The 23,789-nt window shown below is 36.3% G+C and overlaps 1 protein-coding gene across 3 annotated transcripts in view; it reads left to right on the forward strand.

Annotated features, from left to right (window-relative positions):
* LOC148952938 (uncharacterized) overlaps window positions 1-23,789 on the forward strand; it is a 146,757-nt gene that overhangs the window by 80,931 nt on the left and 42,037 nt on the right. Inside the window, exon 4 of one of the 3 annotated variants that reach the window (XM_089087468.1) lies at window positions 10,173-10,313. The exons of the other annotated variants lie outside the window; for them this stretch is intronic. Within the exon in view, the coding sequence (XP_088943594.1) occupies window positions 10,173-10,313 (141 nt within the window). The remainder of the gene's footprint in view (window positions 1-10,172; window positions 10,314-23,789) is intronic. 3 annotated transcript variants of the gene reach the window in all.

The following is a 23,789-nucleotide window of genomic DNA, read 5'->3' on the forward strand; positions in this document are numbered from 1 at the left end:
ATAGTGAAGATCGATGTGAGTATAATGCATTAATTTTTTATTGTTGTTGTTTAGACCAGGGCACTTCGTATCGAAGGAGTTGTCGTGGGAACTTCAAAAAGGGCTCATTTGATTGAAAATAGAAAGGACTGATGCTCTGTTTGAGTGTATAAAGTGCTTGGAGGGCAAGTAATCCCCTCCCGCGCCCACCCTTCCATTTGCTCATTTTGTTTAAAAACTAAATGTTGCCTTAAGATTAAATCAAAATGCACTGTGTTAATGCTAATTCCCAATAAGGCATCTCAGAAGTATCCTAATGACTGAGGACATTATGTTCAAACTTTTGGGGCTACTTCTGCTCTTAAAATTTAACCAAATCAAAATGGCATAGGTGTATCCAAGCTATCAAAGAAAGTAAACAATTTTTTTTGCGAATGGTATCAATTTTTCTATTTCAGGTCAAATAGAGGAGGAATTAAATTAGATTAAACAGTACTATTTGTGTCCAGATTTTTAAAAAAGTGTATGTTGTTAAAAATTGCTGAAATTTTTTTCCAGCATACAAATAGCAGGCCAAACTATAAAGTCTTTAAAAAAAATTAAAAGATTTAAAGTATTATTTTCTTTTTCCCTGAAAAGACTGTGTCAATATAAAACGAACAGAAATTAAAAAAAAAACTTTTTCCACAAAATATGTTCTTCAAAGAAAAGTAAAGAACTCAATTAAACAAAAAATGAGCAAAAATAAAATAAAAAAATTTACCAAGCGTGAAACTACCACAAATCAGCATCGATAAATAAATGAAACCCAAAACGAACAGAAATTACAATAAATAACCGAGTCAAACTCAAAACGAGCAGAAATTAACATAAGTTGGGCTCAAAACCCCTATGCCTTCCCAAAGTCAGAACAAAATTTGCACTTTACTGAAAAAAGTATAAATGTTTTTATTTTTATAACTTTAATAAATCAAATAATAATAACATTTTGATTGCTAAATATCAGTATATGTATATTAAACTGAAAATGCACATTCATACGTATTTTTTTTAAGTAAGATGCAAATTATGTTCTGGCCTTAATGTTATCTAACACTAGTGACACTAGGGAGCTTACGTAATGTACGTAATAGCAGAGAAGCCCTAATATCTCCGATCGATCACCCCTGCTGCCACCTACAACTTTTTTTACATAATTTATGTCTGTTTGTTGTCAGTGAGAATAAAAAAACAGGAATTTTCTCATATTGATGTCTGTTTTCTTGGATGGTTGTGTGTGTTGGTCAATTTATTTGATGTTTTTTCATGGATGTCAACAGCACTTCATGTCTGTTTTATGGCTTTTGTCAGTGAGAATGGAAAAACAGGAACTTTCTCACTTTCATGGATTATTGAGTCATTAATCAAATTGTTTCCGGGCAAGGTTAATTAATGTCTGACAGATAACGTCAAGTTAATTAATGTCATTGATGTATTTCCAAAGAGAATGTTTCCGGGGCAAAGTTTAGATCGCACATGACAGATGATGTCATGATTGATTGATTGACATGAAAGGGGAATTAATTTGTTGTTTCTAAAGAGAACTGTCTCCGAGCGAATGTTTAGATCTTAGCGATGAAGAGATTGATTCACGAAAGGGTCTCCAAATAATTTGAAATGTGTCAGCGCAGAGATGCCAAACAAAAGGAACACGCTGAAATTACGTTTAGGGATTATTTGGGCGAAGCCGTTTTAGCCATTTTATGGAATTATTTCGGTGAAACAGTTAGAGACATTTTAAAAGATGATTTAAAAGATGATTTTAGAAGAGAATTTAAGGGTGAAACTCTGTGGTCGTTATAATACACAAGTTGTATTTTAACAGCGTCGTGAGGTCCCCTACCCCAACCCCAAAGGGTTCCGATCCCCCTACCCCAACCCCAAAGGGTTCCAATCCCCCTACCCCAACCCCGAAGGAAGCCCCCGGTACTCAAAGGTCCCCCAAGCTCCCAAAGGGCCCCCAGACCCCAAAGGCCCTCACCCGGTCCCCAAAGGACCGACCGGCCCTAAAGGACCCCCCCCGACCCCCCAAGGACCCCCGCCCTCCAAAGGCCCCGGCGCCCCCATTTTTTAATACTTTTTATGGCTTTATTATATCTTTTCAGAACAAGTTATTTTCTTAATGTCCATCCTAAACCTATTTTACAAGTTGAAGTACCCATCCTTTTCAACCCACAACTTTACTATACTGATTTTTGAATGCTCCAACACCAAGCAATACTTTTCAAAGCCATTTCAGAACAACTTCTTTTCTTAATGTCCTTCCTAAACCCATTTTACAAGTTGAAGTTCCCATCCTTTTCACCCACGACTTTTCTATACTGCATTTTTGAATGCTCCAACACCAAGCAATACTTTTCAAAGGCATTTCAGAACAAGTTCTTTTCTTAATGTCCTTCCTAAACCCATTTTACAAATTGAAGTACCCATCCTTTTCACCCACAACATTACTTTACAGCTCTTGAAGGCCACAACACCAAGCAATACTTTTCAAAAGGCATTTCAGAACAAGTTATTTTCCTAATGTCCCTTCTAAACCTATTTTCCAACTTGAAGTACCCATCCTTCTCACCCACAACTTTACTTTACAGCTTTTGAATGCTACAACACCAAGCAATACTTTTCAAATGGCATTCCAGAACCAGTTCCTCTCTTAATATCCCTCCTAAACCCATTTTACAAGTTGAAGGTCCCATTCTTTTCACCCACAACTTTATTTTACATCTTTTTGAAGGCCCCAACTCCAAGCAATACTTTTCATAAGGCATTTCAGAACAAGTTATTTTCTTAATGTCTCTTCTAAACCTATTTTCCAACTTGAAGTACCCATCCTTCTCACCCACAACTTTACTTTACAGCTATTGAATGCCCCAACACCAAGAAATACTTTTCAAAAGGCATTTCGGAACCAGTTCTTTTCTTAATGTCCCTCCTAAACCCATTTTACAAGTTGAAGTACCCATACTTTTCACATACAACATTACTTTACAGCTCTTGAAGGCCACAACACCAAGCAATACTTTTCAAAAGGCATTTCAGAACAAGTTATTTTCTTAATGTCCCTTCTAAACCTATTTTCCAACTTGAAGTACCCATCCTTTTCACCCACAACTTTACTTTACTACTTTTTGGATACCTCACCACCAAGCAATACTTTTCAAATGACATTTCAGAACAAGTTCTTTTCTTAATGTCCCTCCTAGACCCATTTTACAAGTTGAGGCACCCATCCTTTTCAACCACAACTTTACTTTACAGCTTTTGAATGCCCCAACACCTAGCAATACTTTTCAAAAGGCATTTCAGACCCAGTTCCTTTCTTAATATCCCTCCTAAACCCATTTTACAAGTTGATGTACCCATCCTTTTCACACACAACAGTACTTTACAGCTCTTGAAGGCCACAACACCAAGCAATACTTTTCAATGCATTTCACAACAAGTTCTTTTCTTAATGTCCCTCCTAAACCCTTTTTACAAGTTGAAGTACCCGTACTTTTCACCCACAACTTTACTTTACAGCTTTTTGAATGACACAACACCAAGCAATACTTTTCAAAGGGCATTTCAGAGCAAGTTATTTTCTCAATGTCCCTTCTAAACCTATTTTCAAACTTGAAGTACTTATCTTTTTCACACACAACTTTACTTTACAGTCTTTTGCATACCACAACACCAAGAAAAACTTTTCAAAAGGCATTTCAGTACAAGTTTTTTTCTTAATGTCATTCATAGACCAATTTTACAAGTTGAAGTACCCATCCTTTTCATCCACAACTTTACTTTACAGCTTTTTGGATATCTCAACACCAAGAAATACTTTTCAAAAGACATTTCAGAGCAAGTTCCTTTCTTAATGTCCCTTCTAAGCCCAGTTTACAAGTTGAAGCATCCTTCCTTTTCACCCACAAGTTTACTTTACAGCTTTTTGGATACCCCAACACCAAGAAATACCTTTCAAAAGTCATTTCAGAGTAACATCTTTTCTAAATGTCCCTTCTAAAACAATTTTAGAAGTTGAAGCATCCATCTTTTTCACCCACCTCTTTACTTTACAACTTTTTCGATACCTCAACACAAAATATACCTTTAAAAAGGTATTTAAGAGTCAGTTCCATTCTTAAAGTCCCTTCTAAACCCATTTCACTTGGTGAATTTAGACAGCGATAAGGGTTTCTGATTGAGACCAATTTTAGAGCTTGAGTTCTAATTATTGGTTGCTGCAGTAGAAGTTGCCATGGTTACTTCAACTTGTAAAATTGGTTTAGGAAGGACATTAAGAAAAAACTTTTTCTGAAATGCCTTTGAAAAGTATTGCTTGATGTTTGGGTGTGGAAAAAAGTCGTAAAGTAAAGTCGTGGGGAAAAAGATAAGTACTTTAACTTGTAAAATGGGTTTAGGTGCGACATTAGGAAAGGAACTTGCTCTGAAATGTCTTTCGAAAAGTATTGCTTGATCTTGAGGTGTGCAAAAAGTCGTAAAATAAAGTTGTGGTGAAAAAGATAACTACTTCAATTTGTAGAATTGGTTTATGAAGGACATTAAGAAAAAACTTGTTCTGAAAAAATATAATAGAGTCTTTTGAAAAGTATTGCTTGATGTTTGGGTGTGGAAAAAAGTCGTAAAGTAAAGTTGTGGTGAAAAAGACGGGTACTTCAAGTTGGAAAATTGGTTTAGAAGGGACACTGAGAAAGGATGTTGTTCTGAAATGCCTTTTGAAAGGTATATTTGGTGTTGAGGTATCCAAAAAGCTGTAAAGTAAAGTTGTGGGCGAAATGGATGGAAGCTTCAACTTGTAAAATGGTTTTAGGAGGGAAATTAAGAAAGGAGCTTGCTCTGAAATGCCTTTTGAAAAGTATTTCTTGGTGTTGTGGTATCCAAAAAGCTGTAAAATAAAGTTGTGAGTGAAAAGGATGGATACTGCAAGTTGGAGAAGGGGTTTAGAAGTGACATTAAGAAAAGAAGTTGCTCTGAAATGCCTTTGAAAGGTATTGCTTGGTGTTGGAGCATTCAAAAAGCTGTAAAGTAAAGTTGTGGGTGAAAAGAATTGGTACTTCAAGTTGGAAAATGGGTTTAGAAGGGACATTAAGAAGGGAACTTGCTCTGAAATGCCTTTTGAAAGGTATTTCTTGATGTCGAGGTATCCAAAAAGCTGTAAAGTAAAGTTGTGGGTGAAAAGGAAGGATGCTTCAAGTTGGAAAATGGGTTTAGAATGAACATTAAGAAGAGATGTTGCTCTGAAATGTCTTTTAAAAGGTATTTCTTGATGTTGGGGTATTCAAAAAGCTGTAAAGTAAAGATGTGGGTGAAAAGGAAGGATGCTTCAACTTATAAAATGGGTTTAGAAAGGACATTAAGAAGGAACTTGCTCTGAAATGTCTTTTGAAAAGTATTTCTTGGTGTTGAAGTATCCAAAAAGCTGTAAAGTATAGTTGCGGGCGAAAAGGTTGGGAACTTCAACATGTAAAATGGGTTTAGGAAGGACATTAAGAAAATAACTTGTTCTGAAATGCCTTTTGAAAAGTATTGCTTGGTGTTGTGGGCATTCGAAAAGCTGTGAAGTATAGTTCTGGGTGAAAAAGTTGGGTACTTCAACTTGTAAAATGGGTTTAGGAGGGAAATTAAGAAAAAAAGTCGTAAAGTAAAGTTGTTGTGAAAAGGATGAGTACTTAAACTTGTAAAATTGGTTTAGGAGGGACATTAAGAAAGGAACTTGTTGTTAAATGCCTTTTGAAAAGTATTGCTTGGTGTTGGTTGTAAAGGATGGCTACTTCAACTTGTAAAATGGGTTTAGGAAGGACATTAAGAAAAGAACTTGTTCTGAAATGCTTTTGAAAAGTATTACTTGATGTTGGGGTATTCGAAAAGCCTTATAGTAGAGTTGTGAGGAAAAGGATGGGTACTTCAATTTGTAAAATGGATTTAGGACGGTCACTAAGAAAAGAACTTGTTCTGAAATGTCTTATGAAAAGTATTGCTTGATGTTGGAGCATTCAAAAGGCTGTAAAGTAAAGTTGTGGGTGAAAAGGATGGTTACTTCAACTTGTAAAATGGGTTTACAATGGAAATTATGAAAAGAACTTGTTATGAAATGTCTTTGAAAAGTATTGCATGATATTGGCAAATTCAAAAGAACCAAAAACCTGTAAAGTAAAGTTGTGGGTGAAAAGGATGGATGCCTCAACTTGTAAAATTGGTCTAGGAGGGACTTTAAGAAAGGAACTTGCTCTTAAATGCCTTTTGAAAAGTATTGCTTGGTGTTGAGGTATCCAAAAAGTAGTAAAGTAAAGTTGTGGGTGAAAAGGATTGGTACTTCATTTTGGAAAATAGGTTTAGAAGGGACATTAAGAAAAGAAGTTGCTCTAAAATGCCTTTTGAATGGTATTTCTTCGTGTTGAGGCATCCAAAAAGCTGTAAAGAAAAGTTGTGAGTGAAAAGGATGGATGCTTTAATTTGTAAAATTGGTTTAGGAGGGACATTAAGAAAGGAACTTGCTTTGAAATGCCTTTTGAAAAGTATTGCTGGGTTTTGAGTTATCCAAAAATCTGCAAAGTAAAGTTATGGGTGAATAGGACTATTACTGAATGTTGTAAAATGTTTTGAGCAGGGACATTAAGAAAGGAACTGGCTCTTAAATGTCTTTTGAGATGTCTATTTGGCTTTTATGTATCCAAAAAGCTGTAGAGTAAAGATATGGGTGAAAAGTAAGGGTGCTTCAACTTTTAAAATGGTTTTAGGAGGGACATTAAGAAATGAACTTGCTCTGAAATGTCTTTTGAAAAGTATTTCTTGGTGTTGAGATATCCAAAAAGCTGTAAAGTAAAGTTGTGGGTGAAAAGGATGGGTACTTCAACTTGTAAAATTGGTCTATGAATGAAATTAAGAAAAAAAACTTGTTCTGAAATGTCTCTTGGAAAGTATTTCTTGGTGTTTTGGTATGCAAAAGACTGTAAAGTAAAGTTGTGTGCGAACAAGATAAGTACTTCAAGTTGGAAAATAGGTTTAGAAGGGACATTGAGAAAATAACTTGTTCTGAAATGTCCTTTGAAAAGTATTGCTTGGTGTTGGGGCATTCAAAAAGCTGTAAAATAAAGTTGTGGGTGAAAAGTACGGGTGCTTCAACTTGTAAAAAGGGTTTAGGAGGGACATTAAGAAAAGAACTTGTTGTGAAATGCATTGAAAAGTATTGCTTGGTGTTGTGGCCTTCAAGAGCTGTAAAGTAATGTTGTGTGTGAAAAGGATGGGTACTTCAACTTGTAAAATGGGTTTAGGAGGGATATTAAGAAAGGAACTGGTTCTGAAATGCCTTTTGAAAAGTATTGCTAGGTGTTGTGGCATTCAAAAGCTGTAAAGTAAAGTTGTGGTTGAAAAAGATAGGTGCCTCAACTTGTAAAATGGGTCTAGGAGGGACATTAAGAAAAGAACTGGTTCTGAAATGTCATTTGAAAAGTATTGCTTGGTGGTGAGGTATCCAAAAAGTAGTAAAGTAAAGTTGTGGGTGAAAAGGATGGGTACTTCAAGTTGGAAAATAGGTTTAGGAGGGATATTAAGAAAATAACTTGTTCTGAAATGCCTTTTGAAAAGTATTGCTTGGTGTTGTGGCCTTCAAGAGCTGTAAAGTAATGTTGTGGGTGAAAAGTATGGGTACTTCAAGTTGGAAAATAGGTTTAGGAGGGACATTAAGAAAAGAACTGGTTCCGAAATGCCTTTTCAAAAGTATTTCTTGGTGTTGGGGCATTCAAAAGCTGTAAAGTAAAGTTGTGGGTGAGAAGGATGGGTACTTCAAGTTGGAAAATAGGTTTAGAAGAGACATTAAGAAAATAACTTGTTCTGAAATGCCTTTTGAAAAGTATTGCTTGGAGTTGGGGCCTTCAAAAAGCTGTAAAATAAAGTTGTGGGTGAAAAGGATGGGAACTTCAACTTGTAAAATGGGTTTAGGAGGGATATTAAGAGAGGAACTGGTTCTGAAATGCCATTTGAAAAGTATTGCTTGGTGTTGTAGCATTCAAAAGCTGTAAAGTAAAGTTGTGGGTGAAAAGGATGGGTACTTAAAGTTGGAAAATAAGTTTAGAAGGGACATTAAGAAAATAACTTGTTCTGAAATGCCTTTTGAAAAGTATTGCTTGTTGTGGCCTTCAAGAGCTGTAAAGTAATGTTGTGGGTGAAAAGGATGGGTACTTCAACTTGTAAAATGGGTTTAGGAAGGACATTAAGAAAATAACTTGTTCTGAAATACCTTTTGAAAAGTATTGCTTGGTGTTGGAGCATTCAAAAATGCAGTATAGAAAAGTCGTGGGTGAAAAGGATGGGAACTTCAACTTGTAAAATGGGTTTAGGAAGGACATTAAGAAAAGAAGTTGTTCTGAAATGGCTTTGAAAAGTATTGCTTGGTGTTGGAGCATTCAAAAATCAGTATAGTAAAGTTGTGGGTGAAAAGGATGGGTACTTAAACTTGTAAAATGGGTTTAGCATGGACATTAAGAAAATAACTTGTTCTGAAAAGATATAAAAAAGCCATAAAAAGTATTAAAAAATGGGAGCTCCGGGGCCTTGGGAGTGCTGGGGTCCTTTGGGGGTCTGGGGGGCCCTTTAGGGCCGGGTGGACCTTTGGGGACCGGGTGTGGGCCTTTAGGGGGTTCGGGGTCCTTTGGGAGCTTGGGGGACCTTTGAGTACCGGGGGCTTCCTTCGGGGTTGGGGTAGGGGGATTGGAACCCTTTGGGGTTGGGGTAGGGGGATCGGACCCCTTTGGGGTTGGAGTAGGGGACCTCACGACGCTGTTAAAATACAACTTGTGCATTATAACGACCACAGAGTTTCACCCTTAAATTCTCTTCTAAAGTCATCTTTTAAAATGTCTCTAACTGTTTCGCCGAAATAATTCCATAAAATAACTGAAATGGTTTCGCCCAAATAATTCCTAAACGTAATTTCAGCGTGTTCCTTTTGTTTGGCATCTCTGCGCTGTCACATTTGAAATTATTTGGAAACCCTTTCGTGAATCAATCTCTTCATCGCTAAGATCTAAACATTCGCTCGGAAACAGTTCTCTTTAGAAACAACAAATTAATTCCCCTTTCATGCCAATCAATCAATCATGACATCATCTGTCATGTGCGATCTAAACTTTGCCTCGGAAACATTCTCTTTGGAAATACATCAATGACATTAATTAACTTGACGTCATCTGTCAGACATTAATTAACCTTGCCCGGAAACAATTTGATTAATGACTCAATAATCCATGAAAGTGAGAAAGTTCCTGTTTTTCCATTCTCACTGACAAAAGCCATAAAACAGACATGAAGTGCTGTTGACATCCATGAAAAAACATCAAATAAATTGACCAAAACACACAACCATCCAAGAAAACAGACATTAATGTGAGAAAATTCCTGTTTTTTCATTCTCACTGACAACAAACAGACATAAATTATGTAAAAAAGTTGTAGGTGGCAGCAGGGGTGATCGATCGGAGATATTAGGGCTTCTCTACTCGTAATGTAATGTCATAGCAAAATAAGATACTTTGCTAATTTTACTTTTTGGTTAACAACATCCAAAAATTTGTAATTTGAAATCTCATACTGAAATCAAACTTACTAAAAATAGATATGCATGATGGCAATATAAACTGGCTGTCAAATTAAGAGAATTCAATTATAAGATTACCGAAAAAACTCCCGTATCTTCACAAACGAAAAGATACAATAAGGTTTTATTCCGTCTCTTGCAAAACTGTAAACGAAACTGGTTAGCATGGGCCGGTCAATTTCTAATTTTTTAATTTTCCCCTTTGATAGTGTGTGATGTGTAGCAATTTTTATCGATGATTTATTATGTTTGTATTTGACTTTTTTTAACCATCGATCATATTATTCATAGTGAAATATTATTACAAACATGAAACGGATATTTATCCCAGGAAGATTGGCTTGTTGTTGTTTGGCTTGACTTAATGATTGTCTTTTATTATTTTTGTTTACTTGATGAATTTCTTCATTTATTTTTTGTTCATTTAATTTTCTAAAGAGAAATAAAGGTTTGATTTGTGAAAAACATTTAAAAAATGAAATGTTATCTATCATGTAGCTTTTAATATAGCGGCTGCTAGTAAATCCCTTGCAATTTGAACCTTAGGTTTTATTTCTTCTAGGTGTTTGAATATAACCTTGTCGGTGGTAAGATGACGCGAGGAATACTGTTTTTAGATTATTTCCATAAAATGGCTGATCCATCAATAATTAACGATCGAACAGTTTTTGAAGCACAGGCAATGGCATGGACCATAGAATTGGTAAATATTTTTACCAATGTAAATTTTTACCAATGGTGGTAAGATGGTAAGATGGTAAGGTGGTAAGATGGTGGTATTTTTACCAATGGTGGTAAGATGACACGAGGAATACTGTTTTTAGATTCTTTCCATAAAATGGCTGATCCATCAATAATTAACGATCGAACAGTTTTTGAAGCACAGGCAATGGCATGGACCATAGAATTGGTAAATATTTTTACCAATTATTGGTAAATTTACCATAGAATTGGTAAATATTGGTAAATGGTCTTTTCCAATGACAAACTTGATTCTTGAAATAAGATTCAGAATTATCAGTTGAAGAAAAAAGTTCATAAGCCCAATGCAAGAAACTGGACTGTGGAAAGCAAACTATGGACTAGCAAATTTTTTAAAGCTAGAATCCAAAACCCATATTCCGCAAAAACCCCGAACCCAAAACCAAAATTTTGCTTTCCAGCAAGATTGTCAAGTTTACAATCTAACTTATGGACTCACAGTTCCACTGGTCAGTAAAACAGTATTTTCAAACTAATCGTGGTAAAAAAAATATAGGAAAGTAGTGGCTCGGCTCAATAGTAACCAAAACTTTTAAAGACATCACAAGAATTTAACTTTTATGCTAATTCCAGATATTAAGAGCCTGAAAATATTTGTCCAATTTTCAAAAAAGGGGGGAACAAAAAACTATATTCGTGGAGGGTAGGGGGGTTTGAAACCCCCTCTGAAATATTTGCCCGACTCGTAAAAACGTAACAAAAATGAATATAAACAAATTTTTGATGCGTTTTTAAAGTATTTTGTACCCCGCCCCCAGAAAAAATCCTGGATATGATCCTGGTGAGAACACCTCAAACTGTGAAGCGATCTTAATGGAAATCACATTTCAGCAAATCGAAGAACACTACTGTTGAGGTTTCAAGCTTCTATACATATAAATATGAAATTTTACAATGTATTTTTCAAGAAGAAAGATCATAGATGCGTGTTTACTTATTCTTTGTTGTTGTTTTTTTTTCATGGGTGATCGTATCGAACAAGTGATCCTTGAAGATTGAGAGAGGGCTCATTTCATCTAAGTTTTGCCCGAAATTTCTTTGTGATATCATATTCCTGATACAAAATTTCTTTTTAAACTAGATCCTTATAAAAAAACCTACTTTGAAGGTAATATTTTTTCCTCGAACTATCTAAATATGAATATGGAAAGACGCCTTTCCGGGTAAGCAGGGAAAATTCATCTTCTAAAGGGAATTTTTGCTGAGAATTGGGAAATTATAAGGGTATTCGCGTCTATGTGTTTAAACTAGTAGTATCGCCACTCTGCTTCATATGACGCCCATACGGCCTACTCCTTTCTTCCATTGGTTCGACAGTGCAAGAAGAAGGTTTAACAGCGCATCCCTCTTCTGCCGAACAGGTGCCACAATTGTATGCAAATTCCCACACATGGCAAGATTTCCCAGGATTCCAAGTGTTTCAGTATTTTATTTTATATGATTAACCGGAGTTTGGTCAGGAAAATAGGAAAATTAACAAGGGGAGCTCCTCGCATGTGTCTCTACCTGGCAAAATTCCCGCCCAGGCAAGATTTGATATGCCCAGGCACGATTTGACACGTCCAGGCAAGATTTGGCACGTCCAGGCAAGATTCACGCCCTGGCATGTTTTTGCATGCCCAGGCAAGAGTCCTGGGTGTTTAAATTACTTGAAATGTAGTTGGTATAATACACATGTTGTAATAACAGGGAGATTAATAGGGGATTTCTGGAAGTCAGATAAGTGAAGTTCCTAGCCCCTTGCACCTGTACAATGTGGTTAGCTGTTTCTACCGGAGCCCTCTGACGTCACGGCAGCCATAGGGAAGTAGTATTGGAGACACATCCCTTTTTATTTCTGTGACACACACCCCTCTGTATTTCAAGCACATGTCTTATTTCTATGCCAAATTTTCCATGTCTAGACGCTTATACATGTCCAAAAATGCCTCCCCAGGGGCTAGAAGCCCTTTTGTCAAGAGTTAGTTTCTTTCTGGAAATGGGAACGTCAACATTAAAATGGATGCTTATAAATTATTGAATATTAAGTGTTAATAAAATAGGACCTAGAGTGCCTAAGGTGGTGGTGGAAATTGCAAGGGGCTCCCGGCTAACCTTAAAATAGGACAAGATGTACAATGGATATGTTATAACATTAAGCAAATTCAAGTCGGAAGAACAACTGTGCTTTACAGCTAAGGTGAATATAGTGCATATACAGAGACTAAAAGATGGATTAAATGTGCTGGCGAACTACATTGAAGAGAACAATTCATAGAAAACGGTTAGTCCGCATTTGGTAGTGATAGTGTTAAAACGGATAGATTTGAGAACCAGAAAATCTTACGTAGTCTAGTAAAATTGGGACAATGGTTAGTTTTAGCTGATGACTTTCTGGAGTTATCTCTTCAACGAAAGATTCTCGAGAAATGCTTAACAATATAATAGGAACCAATTCCCCATCTCTGGACTATTGTATGAAACTTTGCCGCCGCGGTCCCTAAGCTTTTACTCAATTAATAGATATATTAATTGAGACAAAACAAATGAGATTGTAGTTTTGCTCTTAACCACTACTTAGACGGTCATTTTGTGATGCTTCTAGAAGACATTTTTGTTGTTTAAGAGTCAGCTCCTTTTTGGAAGTGAGACAGTCAACATCGAAAAAATGTTTCACACAAGTTCATTATGCTTGTATACTTTGGGCAGCTGGTCATCCTGTGAGAATTGTACCTTTGTTGATGAGTTTAATGAAAAGTGTAAGTTGTGAAATCCATGTACATTGCATAGAGTATGCAGTACAAATTAAAGACTGTAATTCATTTTTTGAAGAAATTTGTAACTTTCATTATAGAGGATTCTTATGTTTAAATTGTCACTAAGATAAATGTGATAATAAAATACTTGCCCTGGCCTGATTGCGAAAAATCCTACGCGTGAGTTCAGTTTATTTTTAAGAGACTGCTATCGTCACGGTTTTAAATTGTTTTGGGAAGAAGAACCTGGTCTACGCTTCAATTGCTAGAATAATAAAAGAGTCTGGTTTTTACATCATCGATGTGAAGATACTGGCTACTATGATTATAAACCTACAGACATTTATTTGGCTATTACTGAAAATGATTCTTCATATGAGAATTTGGTATGCGACTTTGCTTTAAATAAGCAAATTGAACCACGTGAATTTTATAATATGAATCAGAATATTATTATTGATTTTACAAAGAGATTTAATAAAAATGAAGTTGCAATATATTGTAAAAAATCTAACCCTGACTTGGCATTCCAAGATGAATACAAATTGAACCCTGAAGATCTATTGCTACTTTTTGTATCTTATGATTACCTATATGTAGAAGAAGAAATCTAAAGGACATAGTGTTTTGTATATATATAAATTTTATTAATAAACAAATTTACATACATTTTTAATGTACCGAAATTTATATTATAGAGATAAGACTGAGTATTTTTACCAAAGAATGTCGTTCAATCGAGGATTTTCACCATAAATCCTGAGGAATTCCGTTCAAGAATGTCCACGACGTCGGAAAATAAATATAATAGGGCATGAAAACCCTAGCTTTTCGTTGATAGATCTTGCACTCGCTTCCGATTTTGAATAATATATTTTCCCCTCTGCTGAAGAAAATTTTTAATATGAGGTGTTTAGAATGTATACGGTAGACAAAGTGCATCAAACAATTTTATATTGTTTCTTGTTTGAAGAATGAATAGCCAATGTCCCGTCTTTACCGTCGATGGACTGCTATTAAAAATAATAATGGTGTTGTCAGCTAGTGGAACATGCTCCAGGAAATATGTAGGTGTGTAATAGGATTTATATCCCGACATGTATGGGTCCATATTGAAAACGTTGAGTACTTGATTCGTGTTCATGGTGCCAAGTCTAATAAAACACTGCCGTCAGGGGTAATTTCCCAAAAGGTTTCAAATTGATTTAGCGAGATTAATGCAATACTTTCCTTCAACGGTTTGGCAAAGGTACACTCTAACCGTACCTTCCCCGTCCAGACACTACTAAAATCTTGAGTACCAGACAAATCCAAAGCAATAATGCCATGAGTCTTAGCAAACATTTCCTCACTTATACCATTTTCGAATAATTGAGAAGCTCCATCTAGGGATTGCATTGGCAATTCATAAACATCCTGTAGCATTTATCAAAGGATAAATTGTAGAGCGGAATTCCATCAACTTCACATACAAGCGATGAAAGTCCAAACAGTTGAAATTTATGCAGGGAATCTGTCTATGGTCCAGCATTGCTAAAACTTTTTACAAAAGCCAATACAATTTTGAAGGAATTTCACCATCTATAAATGACGAATCGGTATAGGTACGCGTACCTGCAGAAATATGGCGTCGATTCGTGATTGTATGAGGCACGAGCAATTCGATATTATTTCCAGAGGCTATTAATTTTTGAATTGACAAAGCAACAGAACTCACAACTTGTTGTTTTCGTACATGGAGCATTGCCAACGTGAAAGAGATTGTTACATCGGGAGCAGCGTCCAGTACTCTTTGGATAATATAATTGGACGGTTCAAGTTGTAGCTTTATATCAATCTTTACATTGGGAGGCAACCATTGATGTATATTAAATATCTCATGGTTTATTTTTCCAACTGAATGTAAATCTTTAGCTGTCGCCTCTCTAAGAATATTAGTGGCGTCAGTATTTCTGTTTTATTATCATAATCCAGTGCTTGTACCCTCAACTGCTTATAGGACATCGGATTCATCAAAATGAATTGTATATAACCTGCATAATTTGAAAGATAGTTGCTCATACTCGCCGACGTTACATTTATGTATACACTTATTTGTCAAAATAAATTGTTTAGTACATAAATTTCGTAGGATAACCCCTCGGCTGCACTTAGTTTTTCATTCTTAAATTTTTAACAATGGCATTTGAATCTATAAATGTCGAATTCAAATCGATAAAGTAGTCTTCATGCGATTAAATTTGAAAATGGACATTTTCAGAGAGCGGTTGTTACGGATAAAATTGTTCAAAGTATCCATGTTTTAAACTGACATCTAAATTTTCCACATTGAAAATATTTAAAGATGAGGTGACTGAAGGGAGAGAATCTTTATGTGGTATATATGCCATTTTTTCTACGAAATGAAATCCTTTTCGGATATTTTTATTTTCTTTGATGATTTACGCTTCCGGGCTGACTTGTAACTGATGAGTGATGAGGTCTTTCGTACCCTTTTTAAACCTTTTCCGTGCTGTTTCAATCGATCGCCCAGGGATAGCGCGCTCGACCTAAGATTTTGCGAATACTTTCTTGAATATCTTTCCCAGAGCCCCAATCATATAATGTAGAGGATGCAAAATCCGCTGCAACTGGTGCAATGTATTTTTAGACAGGGGTAGTCCAGAGCGAAAAAGCTTAGCAAACCAACTGTCGAGACCATACCCGGACACTGACGAACGACCCCTATAATAGTCCATTCCATTATCCAGCTGCCATGGTCCATTAGTAGCAACATAACAATCAATATCAGATCATACAAACTGAGTTCTATTAGCCATTTCACTGATTGGGTCGAAAGTGACATGTATTTACAGCCAAACCGTTTGTTATTGCTAGAGGATCAACCAATTCAATTCTTAATGTTAACTGACAGAGCTCCAAATACGAAGTATCGACTGGGACGTATTGAAGGTGCTTTATATTGAAGTGGTGAATGTGGCCATTAAATGTTTTTCGTTCAAGAACACATAGAAGAGGGGCATTGGTATTACCGACTCTTGATCTCTCGACAAAGGGTACGTAAAGAAATATACAACTTCCTGAGGAGAAGGCGGGTGGGTACTCTACGAAAATGACACGATTCATACCACTAGCGCTTCCAGCACTTTTATTATTGATTACATTATGTTTAAAACCAAGAACTTCCCTTAGATTATCCTTGAGAATAACCTTTTCATTGTCAATGGGTAAAATAATGTAGATTTTACTTTCTTCCTTTGAATAATTGAATTGAAATGCACCATTTTACAATAAGAAACTTTTTGTTGATAGCACGACACAATTCGTTCACAGTCCCAAACTCCTTGTATGATAATTTGACAAAGGGGTATACAAATGAAGTCATATTTTCAATTATATATTGATACGATTGGCCAACAACACTTGTTAATAAATCACCTTTTTTCGGTGTTTCACTAATTTCAGAAGGTTGATCAATGAAATTTACTTTGATCGGTTTTTCACGGTAAGGCTTATGTTTGTTGACACGTCGAAGGGTATTTTGAAGCAAAACTAGTTTTTCATCATCGGTATTTGTTTCTTTGTTAATAAATTTATCAAGATTATCTTGAAAGTGCTGTTTTGGTGAAAGAGCAAGTTCAAATGGCGTCAATTTATAGGTTTTAGCAATTTCTAGAGAAAAGTGTTTAAGAGTCCGGTGATTATTGGTAGTGAAAGTGTAAAAAAGCTACCCCTGCTTGAACAAGACACTTTCTTTTACAATTTGCCTTTTTCGCAAGCTAGAGCACGTACAAATGACCGATTTTGCTTGGTCTGTAGTCAAACACCATCTGACAGTTGAACATTACCTTCCATTAAATTTAAGCAAAGTTCCGACACGAGATTAATAAATACCTTGTCAATGCCATGCTTGAGTATTGCTTTCCTACGCCGTGGTTTTGAACTGGCTGCCGGTGTTCATGTAGCTTCTTCAACGTCATGATTACGACTTATGATCGTTTCTACTATCCACCGGTAGATATACAGGAATTTCATTTTCAAAAATATCAGTGACTACACACAACTCTTCGGGCATGTTTTGATTCAGGTCTAATCACACGTAACCATAGGGTTTATTAGTCGCTTGATTGTACGCGGAAAGCAAAAGGATCTATTCGCCAGGATAGATTTGTTTGTATAGAATTCTAAGAGAACTTGAATCACGAACAACTCTATAGATAATATAGTAGGTACAATTCAAACCAAGTGTTCTCATACATTTACCCAGATGAAAAAGATTATTGAGCACAAAAGTTACAGAAATTTTTTGTGATGATGCCAGACTGTTAATAATTGTATCATTTCCTGCGATCATTCTTCAGTAGATTCAACTAAATCGTTAATAATCAACCACGAGTTGGGCGTAATGCTAATAAACAGGTCAAGTCCTTGTATGGATTTTATGCTTGGATCAATCTTTTTTTTTGTTTTGTCATAAGATTCTTGCCATACACTATAGCAATAATAGATATTTTTTGGATTCTCTAAAAACAATTTATCAAGATTTTGAATTATTTTCGTTAAAAGTGTTATTTTACTGGACATGGATGGCCCACAAAGAAATGATCTGAATAGTATTTTAAATTGATACATACTCCTCTAATGTCAAAATGCCACTAACCTAACCTCAATCTGTTGAATAAATACTCAGAGGAAATAGAATACACGGTTTCTTTAATTCACAAATATATATATATATATATATATATATATATATATATATATATATATATATATATATATATATATATATATATATATATATATATATATATATATATATATATATATATATATATATATATATATATATATATATATATATATATATATATATATATATATATATATATATATATATATATATATATATATACAACGACACAAAAAAATATATTCACAATAAACATGTAATTAGACATTGGAAGCAAGGCACCCGCGGCCGGCAACTGCAGTGACCAGTGGTTGGAGGCTCCCCGCGGCGTTCAGCAAACGCCATCGGGGCAAGAGTAAGTAAATAAACACTTTACAAAACAAATATAAAAATACACACTTGAAAATTACCGTTTCGCACAAAGAAAAAAATATATATAAGAACACTGGGATAAAAAAAGGTAGTACTGAGCTGATGACGCAAAAAAAGGCCCACCTTCCCCTAACAAACGGCCCCCTCCCCCTCCCTCAACTATAGTTCTTTCTCCAGACCGAGTGGTTTTTTAGATTTTACACATTCAGCTCGATCTGGAGTAAGGTAGTGTGCATGTGGTAGTTTTTTCACACCACCCTCGAGTACATAGACTTTGTCCGATATGGTGGACATGGCTATATATATTTTTTATATTTTAAAGAGAAAATGGCCGTGACACTCGCTCTTGGAACAAAATTATTTTCTATAAAGTTCCTATAAACATTCATGTCGAAATTTTCTTTTACGTAGTGCCAGAGCACCCCCTTGCACTCTTTTTTGGTAGTCTCATTGTGCTTTTCCACGCAGTACACCTTTGGACCGGGAAATACACCATGCGATACCAAGTCACTTCTTGTCTCTGATTTTAATTTAAGCAACTTATTTGGGGCCTGGCGTTTCACCAGCTCCGGATAGAGGGGCTCATCCCAGATGGCATAATCCATCCGAGAGCTGATTTATTCTCCATTTTCCAAATCATGTAACAGACTATCTGTTTTAATTTTCAACAGGAGCGAATTAATGTCTCCATAATACACCTGAACTTGTCCCATCTCCGGTCATTGGCGCTTACACACATTGTAATAAAACTCCAACATGAGTTTCTTTGAAATTTCTAAAATGGCACTGGCAGTGGCAATTTTCTTATTTAAAACTACATGTATCATTTTTCTGTGTAAAAGGACCATATTGGAGTATAGGATCGTGAATGATGTGAAGTTTGGATTCGCAATGATTCGGAAAAATTTGTTTGGGTCAGTCACTACGTCACAACGACTCCTGTTAGGTACACTCTCACACATTTTACCAAAGGCCGAATTTAAAATGAGTTTAAAGATCTCCTTTTAGACCTTTGTTTTCGCTTGAGACCGTTTATTGACAAAGGTGTCAACAAACGTCTTCATGCAAGGCTTTTGATCAAATTGGAGGGCTCTATGAATCTTTGTGACATTGAAACAGTTGGCTAGCATCCTCCGCAAAAGAATGTGGTGTACAAAATCTTCCGTTTCGGCTCAAGATCGGCAATAAGCTTTTGTTTTGATGGTGTCCAATAAATACCTTTATTCTCTACTAAAGATAAATTGTAGGGACTCAAAGAGTCCCTAGGCACCGGTCTATTGATGCAAGGAAAAACAAAGTCTTTTACCGAGTCAAGAAGTTCCAGAGGTATTTCACCGTCAATTTCGAAAAACCATTGTTGTGGTCCATTTTCCTCTAAAGCGTGAATGTTGGGGAAATTTGGACCAGAAGGATTGTCAAGCCATTGGTAATACCCAAACGCCAAATAAAAGTGAGACATTGCTGACGGATAAAGGGAATTCATATCCAAAAAAACGGCGTCCGACTTTTCAATGGTGCATTGTCCAGTCGGGGTGGTTTCAAGTCCCCCTAGAAAACATACCCTCCCCGCATGGATCTCTGCAAACAGCTGCTGATCCACGCCGGCAATCAGACCTATTTCTGCTTCACTGATTTTAAGAATTAAATCCATCCCAGATGAGAAGTGGAAAAATAATACCCCAAATCCAACCAGAATTTTTCATGAATTTTGTCCGTGTTTTTACAGACAATATCCGACAATCGCGAAGTGAATCATAAAACTCTGCGATGGGTGGTAATTTTTCCTCACTTAGCTTCAAGCCGGAGCTGTAGTACTCATAGGGGTACATGCCCTTACACGTTAATAAATTATACAGTTCCTCATCTGAAAAGCGCTGTTTGAGGAGGGGGAAACTATCAAAATCACCGGTTTTCTGTACTTGACTGAGTTGACCTAGGGATTTAGGGAAGAAACTAAGGAACCAAGGAAACGGATTCTATTGAACTTGACTTTACCATTATCAATTGCTTACCATTTAAATTCTAAGACTAGCAACTTTTCAGATGATTTTGGTATGATATTGTAAGAAAAACTAACATCTACCCATGCACCATCTACAACTTCACCCTTCTGTAATCGTGCCAATGCTGGTAATATGAATTTCAAATCGTAGTTGGAATTGTGCATGTAAACCGGTAGAAAGTATTGCTGTGTAACATTTAAATTCCACGATTTATGCGCAACCCCACGAAAGTTACTTCCCTTGATGAAATTTCGTGCCATAAATGATCATGGTCCCGGGCTTTTGCATCCCCCTCGTTAATTTTTTTCTTGCGAACCCAACAAATTTTCTTATATGTAATAGCCAACTCGTCTTCTGGTGATAGACTTATTGGATAATGTGTACTGTGCAGCCGTAGAATTGCCTCATTTGCTGTCTTAATAGGAGCAACCATGGCTGTGCCAACACAATCTTCACTACCCAACGTCTCAATAAGATCTGCCAATTGCGTGGTATTACTTGAATCTCGTCGTGCATGCGCAATAGAGATCGCAATGGCTTCATGTATTTTCACACGATTCAAATTTGAATGATCCGACACATCCGTTAGCGCAACCTCAATATCCAATGACCCTTGTTTCTCTGCAACAGCGTGTTCTGAAAGCTTTTGAACCGTAAGGTAGCATTGCCCACTGAAACCGTTTCCACAGACTGGTACCCATGACGCTTGCAGTATCTAAAATGATTATTTAACTTTAATTCAGTATAAAACCTAGACAGACGCACCTCACTAAACCCTAGTGAGACTTACCTAGACAGACTTACCCTCACTTAAAACCCTGCTAATATGGGGGATAGGAAAAAAATTGACCAATTGATTCAGGAACTTTGGTAGGCTCGTAAGGAAGCCATACCCAGTGTTTCACTGATTCATGGACGGTACCCTTACGGAAGAAATTCCCCCTTTTTATCACTAAGTTCCCCTTCTTTACATTCTTCATCAAACTGTAAAATTTTAACCCCAACTTTTAAATGCTCGTTTGTCCTTTAAAAATGTCAATCCCCTTAAGTTTTGTTGGATAATGTCATTTTAAACGACTACTCTTTGGAAATCTACTTTTGGAAATTCAGACCCTTCCTCACAACCATTAACTGCCAAATCGTCCAACTTTGTCTTACTAATGCCATTCTTCTTCAAGGGTTTATGTCCTGCAACAAGGACGGAATATTTGAAACACTGAAGCCCTGTGTCGAAACGAAATCGTTGTAAACCCTGACACCCCTTTAAATTTGCTTTATATTTTACACCCCCACTCCCCCTCCCACCTCTTAAAACAAATTCCTTTTTAAATTTAGTATTGTTAAGCTCTAATTTTTCAATAAATAAAATCGATAACCCACTCCCATTCTCATTATACCCCTCCATCCTATTAGAAATTTCACCCACCCAATCCGAAAAATCACCCTCAAAATTATGCAAATCTGGGTGAAGTGTCTCCATCTTTGTCTCTATGTGATGCTCACGCAAAACACCCAAACTTGCATTTAAAAAAATTATTTAAACGTGATGGATGCTTTTAAAGAGTCCCGTTCTCCTGACTCCCACATATAGTTTTCAAGAAGTGCCCGAACCATGCAGACATAGGAGTGTGCGAGGTCTATAGGATCCGTATGAATACTACCACTTGATAGGGAATTGAATGGATAAAAAAACTCGGCCATACACACCTGAATGTTGTGCAAAGCGGTATCGGATAAATATAATTGTGGCGAGCCAGCTCCACTTTCCTCCCCTAATTCATTGTCCATGGCGAGCGTTGTCTCGACCTGACTCGATGATAACTGATCTTCAACCCATTCATAGTCGATATCAAGGCCGATACCCCGCACAAAAATATCTAAATTAAACTTAGTTGGAGCCACACTGGCCGGACTCGGTTCCGCACTTAAACCCCCCTTGTGTTCACTTTGATAGACACTGACGCGGAATTGAGGTGTTGGTGTTCTGTTAACCTAGAAAAAAAAAGAGCATATAAGCTTATTAGAACACGTTGGTCCTATGAAAAAGAGAGAATGAGTATAGAATGTATCATTGTGTTATGGGTACCATGAAGCCCTTCAACTCATTTAGCCCTCAATACTCTTTGGAACGCATCATTGCATCATGAAAGGGTATCATGCACCCTTAGAACTCTAGACCCCCTACTACTGACCATGTATGTAAAGGGCCCCTTTGGGCCATACTAGTGGTATAAATGAAATGTCCCTTCCATAGGGCATCCTTTGTATATATCATGAAGCATTGAAAGGTATCCCCTATGCCAACAGTACTGATAATAAATGTTACAAGGCTCTGAAAAGATGCTTTTTGGTTTTATTAAAAGCTTAGACCTCCTTACTAGCAGTTAAGAATTTTAAAGCTTATGTTTGAAAGCCGTCTTACCGAGGGGGAATTTAGCTCTGGCCATCTGGTAATAAATGCATCAGCCCAGGCTAACAATCCGTCGGTGGCTTCTTATGGGGGTGTTGGTCCTCCCCCAATGAATTGGGCCATGAGCCGCTCAATTTCAGCCTTGAAAAAGTAAAAAAATAGTCATGAATAGAGCTAACCGGAAGGGGGAAGGGTCATATGTCTCCTAAGTTCTTTGAGTCACGTTCTTAAATATTTCCTGAAAATGAATGCCGCCATTTCCCCCTGGTGTGTACTCTGATATCTACCCCATTATTAGGATCCCTGAAATAACCTTCTTAGTGAATAACCCTTTTAATGTCTCTGAGAGATAAAAAAAAATAGTTTTATTAGCTTGAAAAATGAATGAAAATCATTTTTATTTACTTATTTTTGAGGGGGGAGTCTCTTGAAAATAGGGGGTAGTAGATAAGTAGACACTTAAAAATTAGAAAGGAGTGAAAATGACATTATTTCTGGGGGGAACTTAAATAAGTAGACACTTAAAGATTAGAAAAGAGTAGTTTCTTTGACACGTAAAAAAATTACATTATTAGAGTGAAATGGCTAGGAACAACCTTATTTTACTTATTTCAAAGGGCAGAGTCGTGTAAAACAAGGGGGGATATAACCATAAACTTCAATATTCTAGCAAAAAGGTAGAATATAAAACGAGTAGGCTCTTAAATGAATAATAGAATTTAGATTAAAAAGCTGACAATGTCTCTGACAAGTTAAAATCGGCCAAAAAAGCTGAAAATAGCCTTATTTAGATTTCTTTAAAACTAAGTATGGAGGGGGGCATGTAACCTGAAGCTTTAATATTCTAAGGAAAAGCCATAAATATTGATAAAACTAATGAGTAAGCACTTATTAGCGTAAAAGTATCCTTCAAAGCCTGAAAAATTATATTATTTTTTAGCTATTTCTGTTGGAGTCTGAGTCTATAAAACTAGGGGGAGGGGGGGGGGAGGTAAATAAGCTGAAAAGTCAAAGGTAGACACTTAAAGATTAGAAAAGAGTGAAAAAATGACATTAGTAGGCTGAGAATATAAAATTCATTATTATTAAGTTGATAAGAAACTAGTAAAAGGCTCTATGAGAGGTAGAAAATAGCTTTATTAGGTTGAAAAATATACTCACGTCTTCAAATTGATCCAACACTTGACAGGAAGCTGGAGGCTTG

The sequence above is a fragment of the Artemia sp. Qi Xiang Cuo genome, chromosome 4 (assembly GCF_049724085.1).
Source record: "Artemia sp. Qi Xiang Cuo chromosome 4, ASM4972408v1, whole genome shotgun sequence".
Taxonomy (NCBI): domain Eukaryota; kingdom Metazoa; phylum Arthropoda; class Branchiopoda; order Anostraca; family Artemiidae; genus Artemia; species Artemia sp. Qi Xiang Cuo.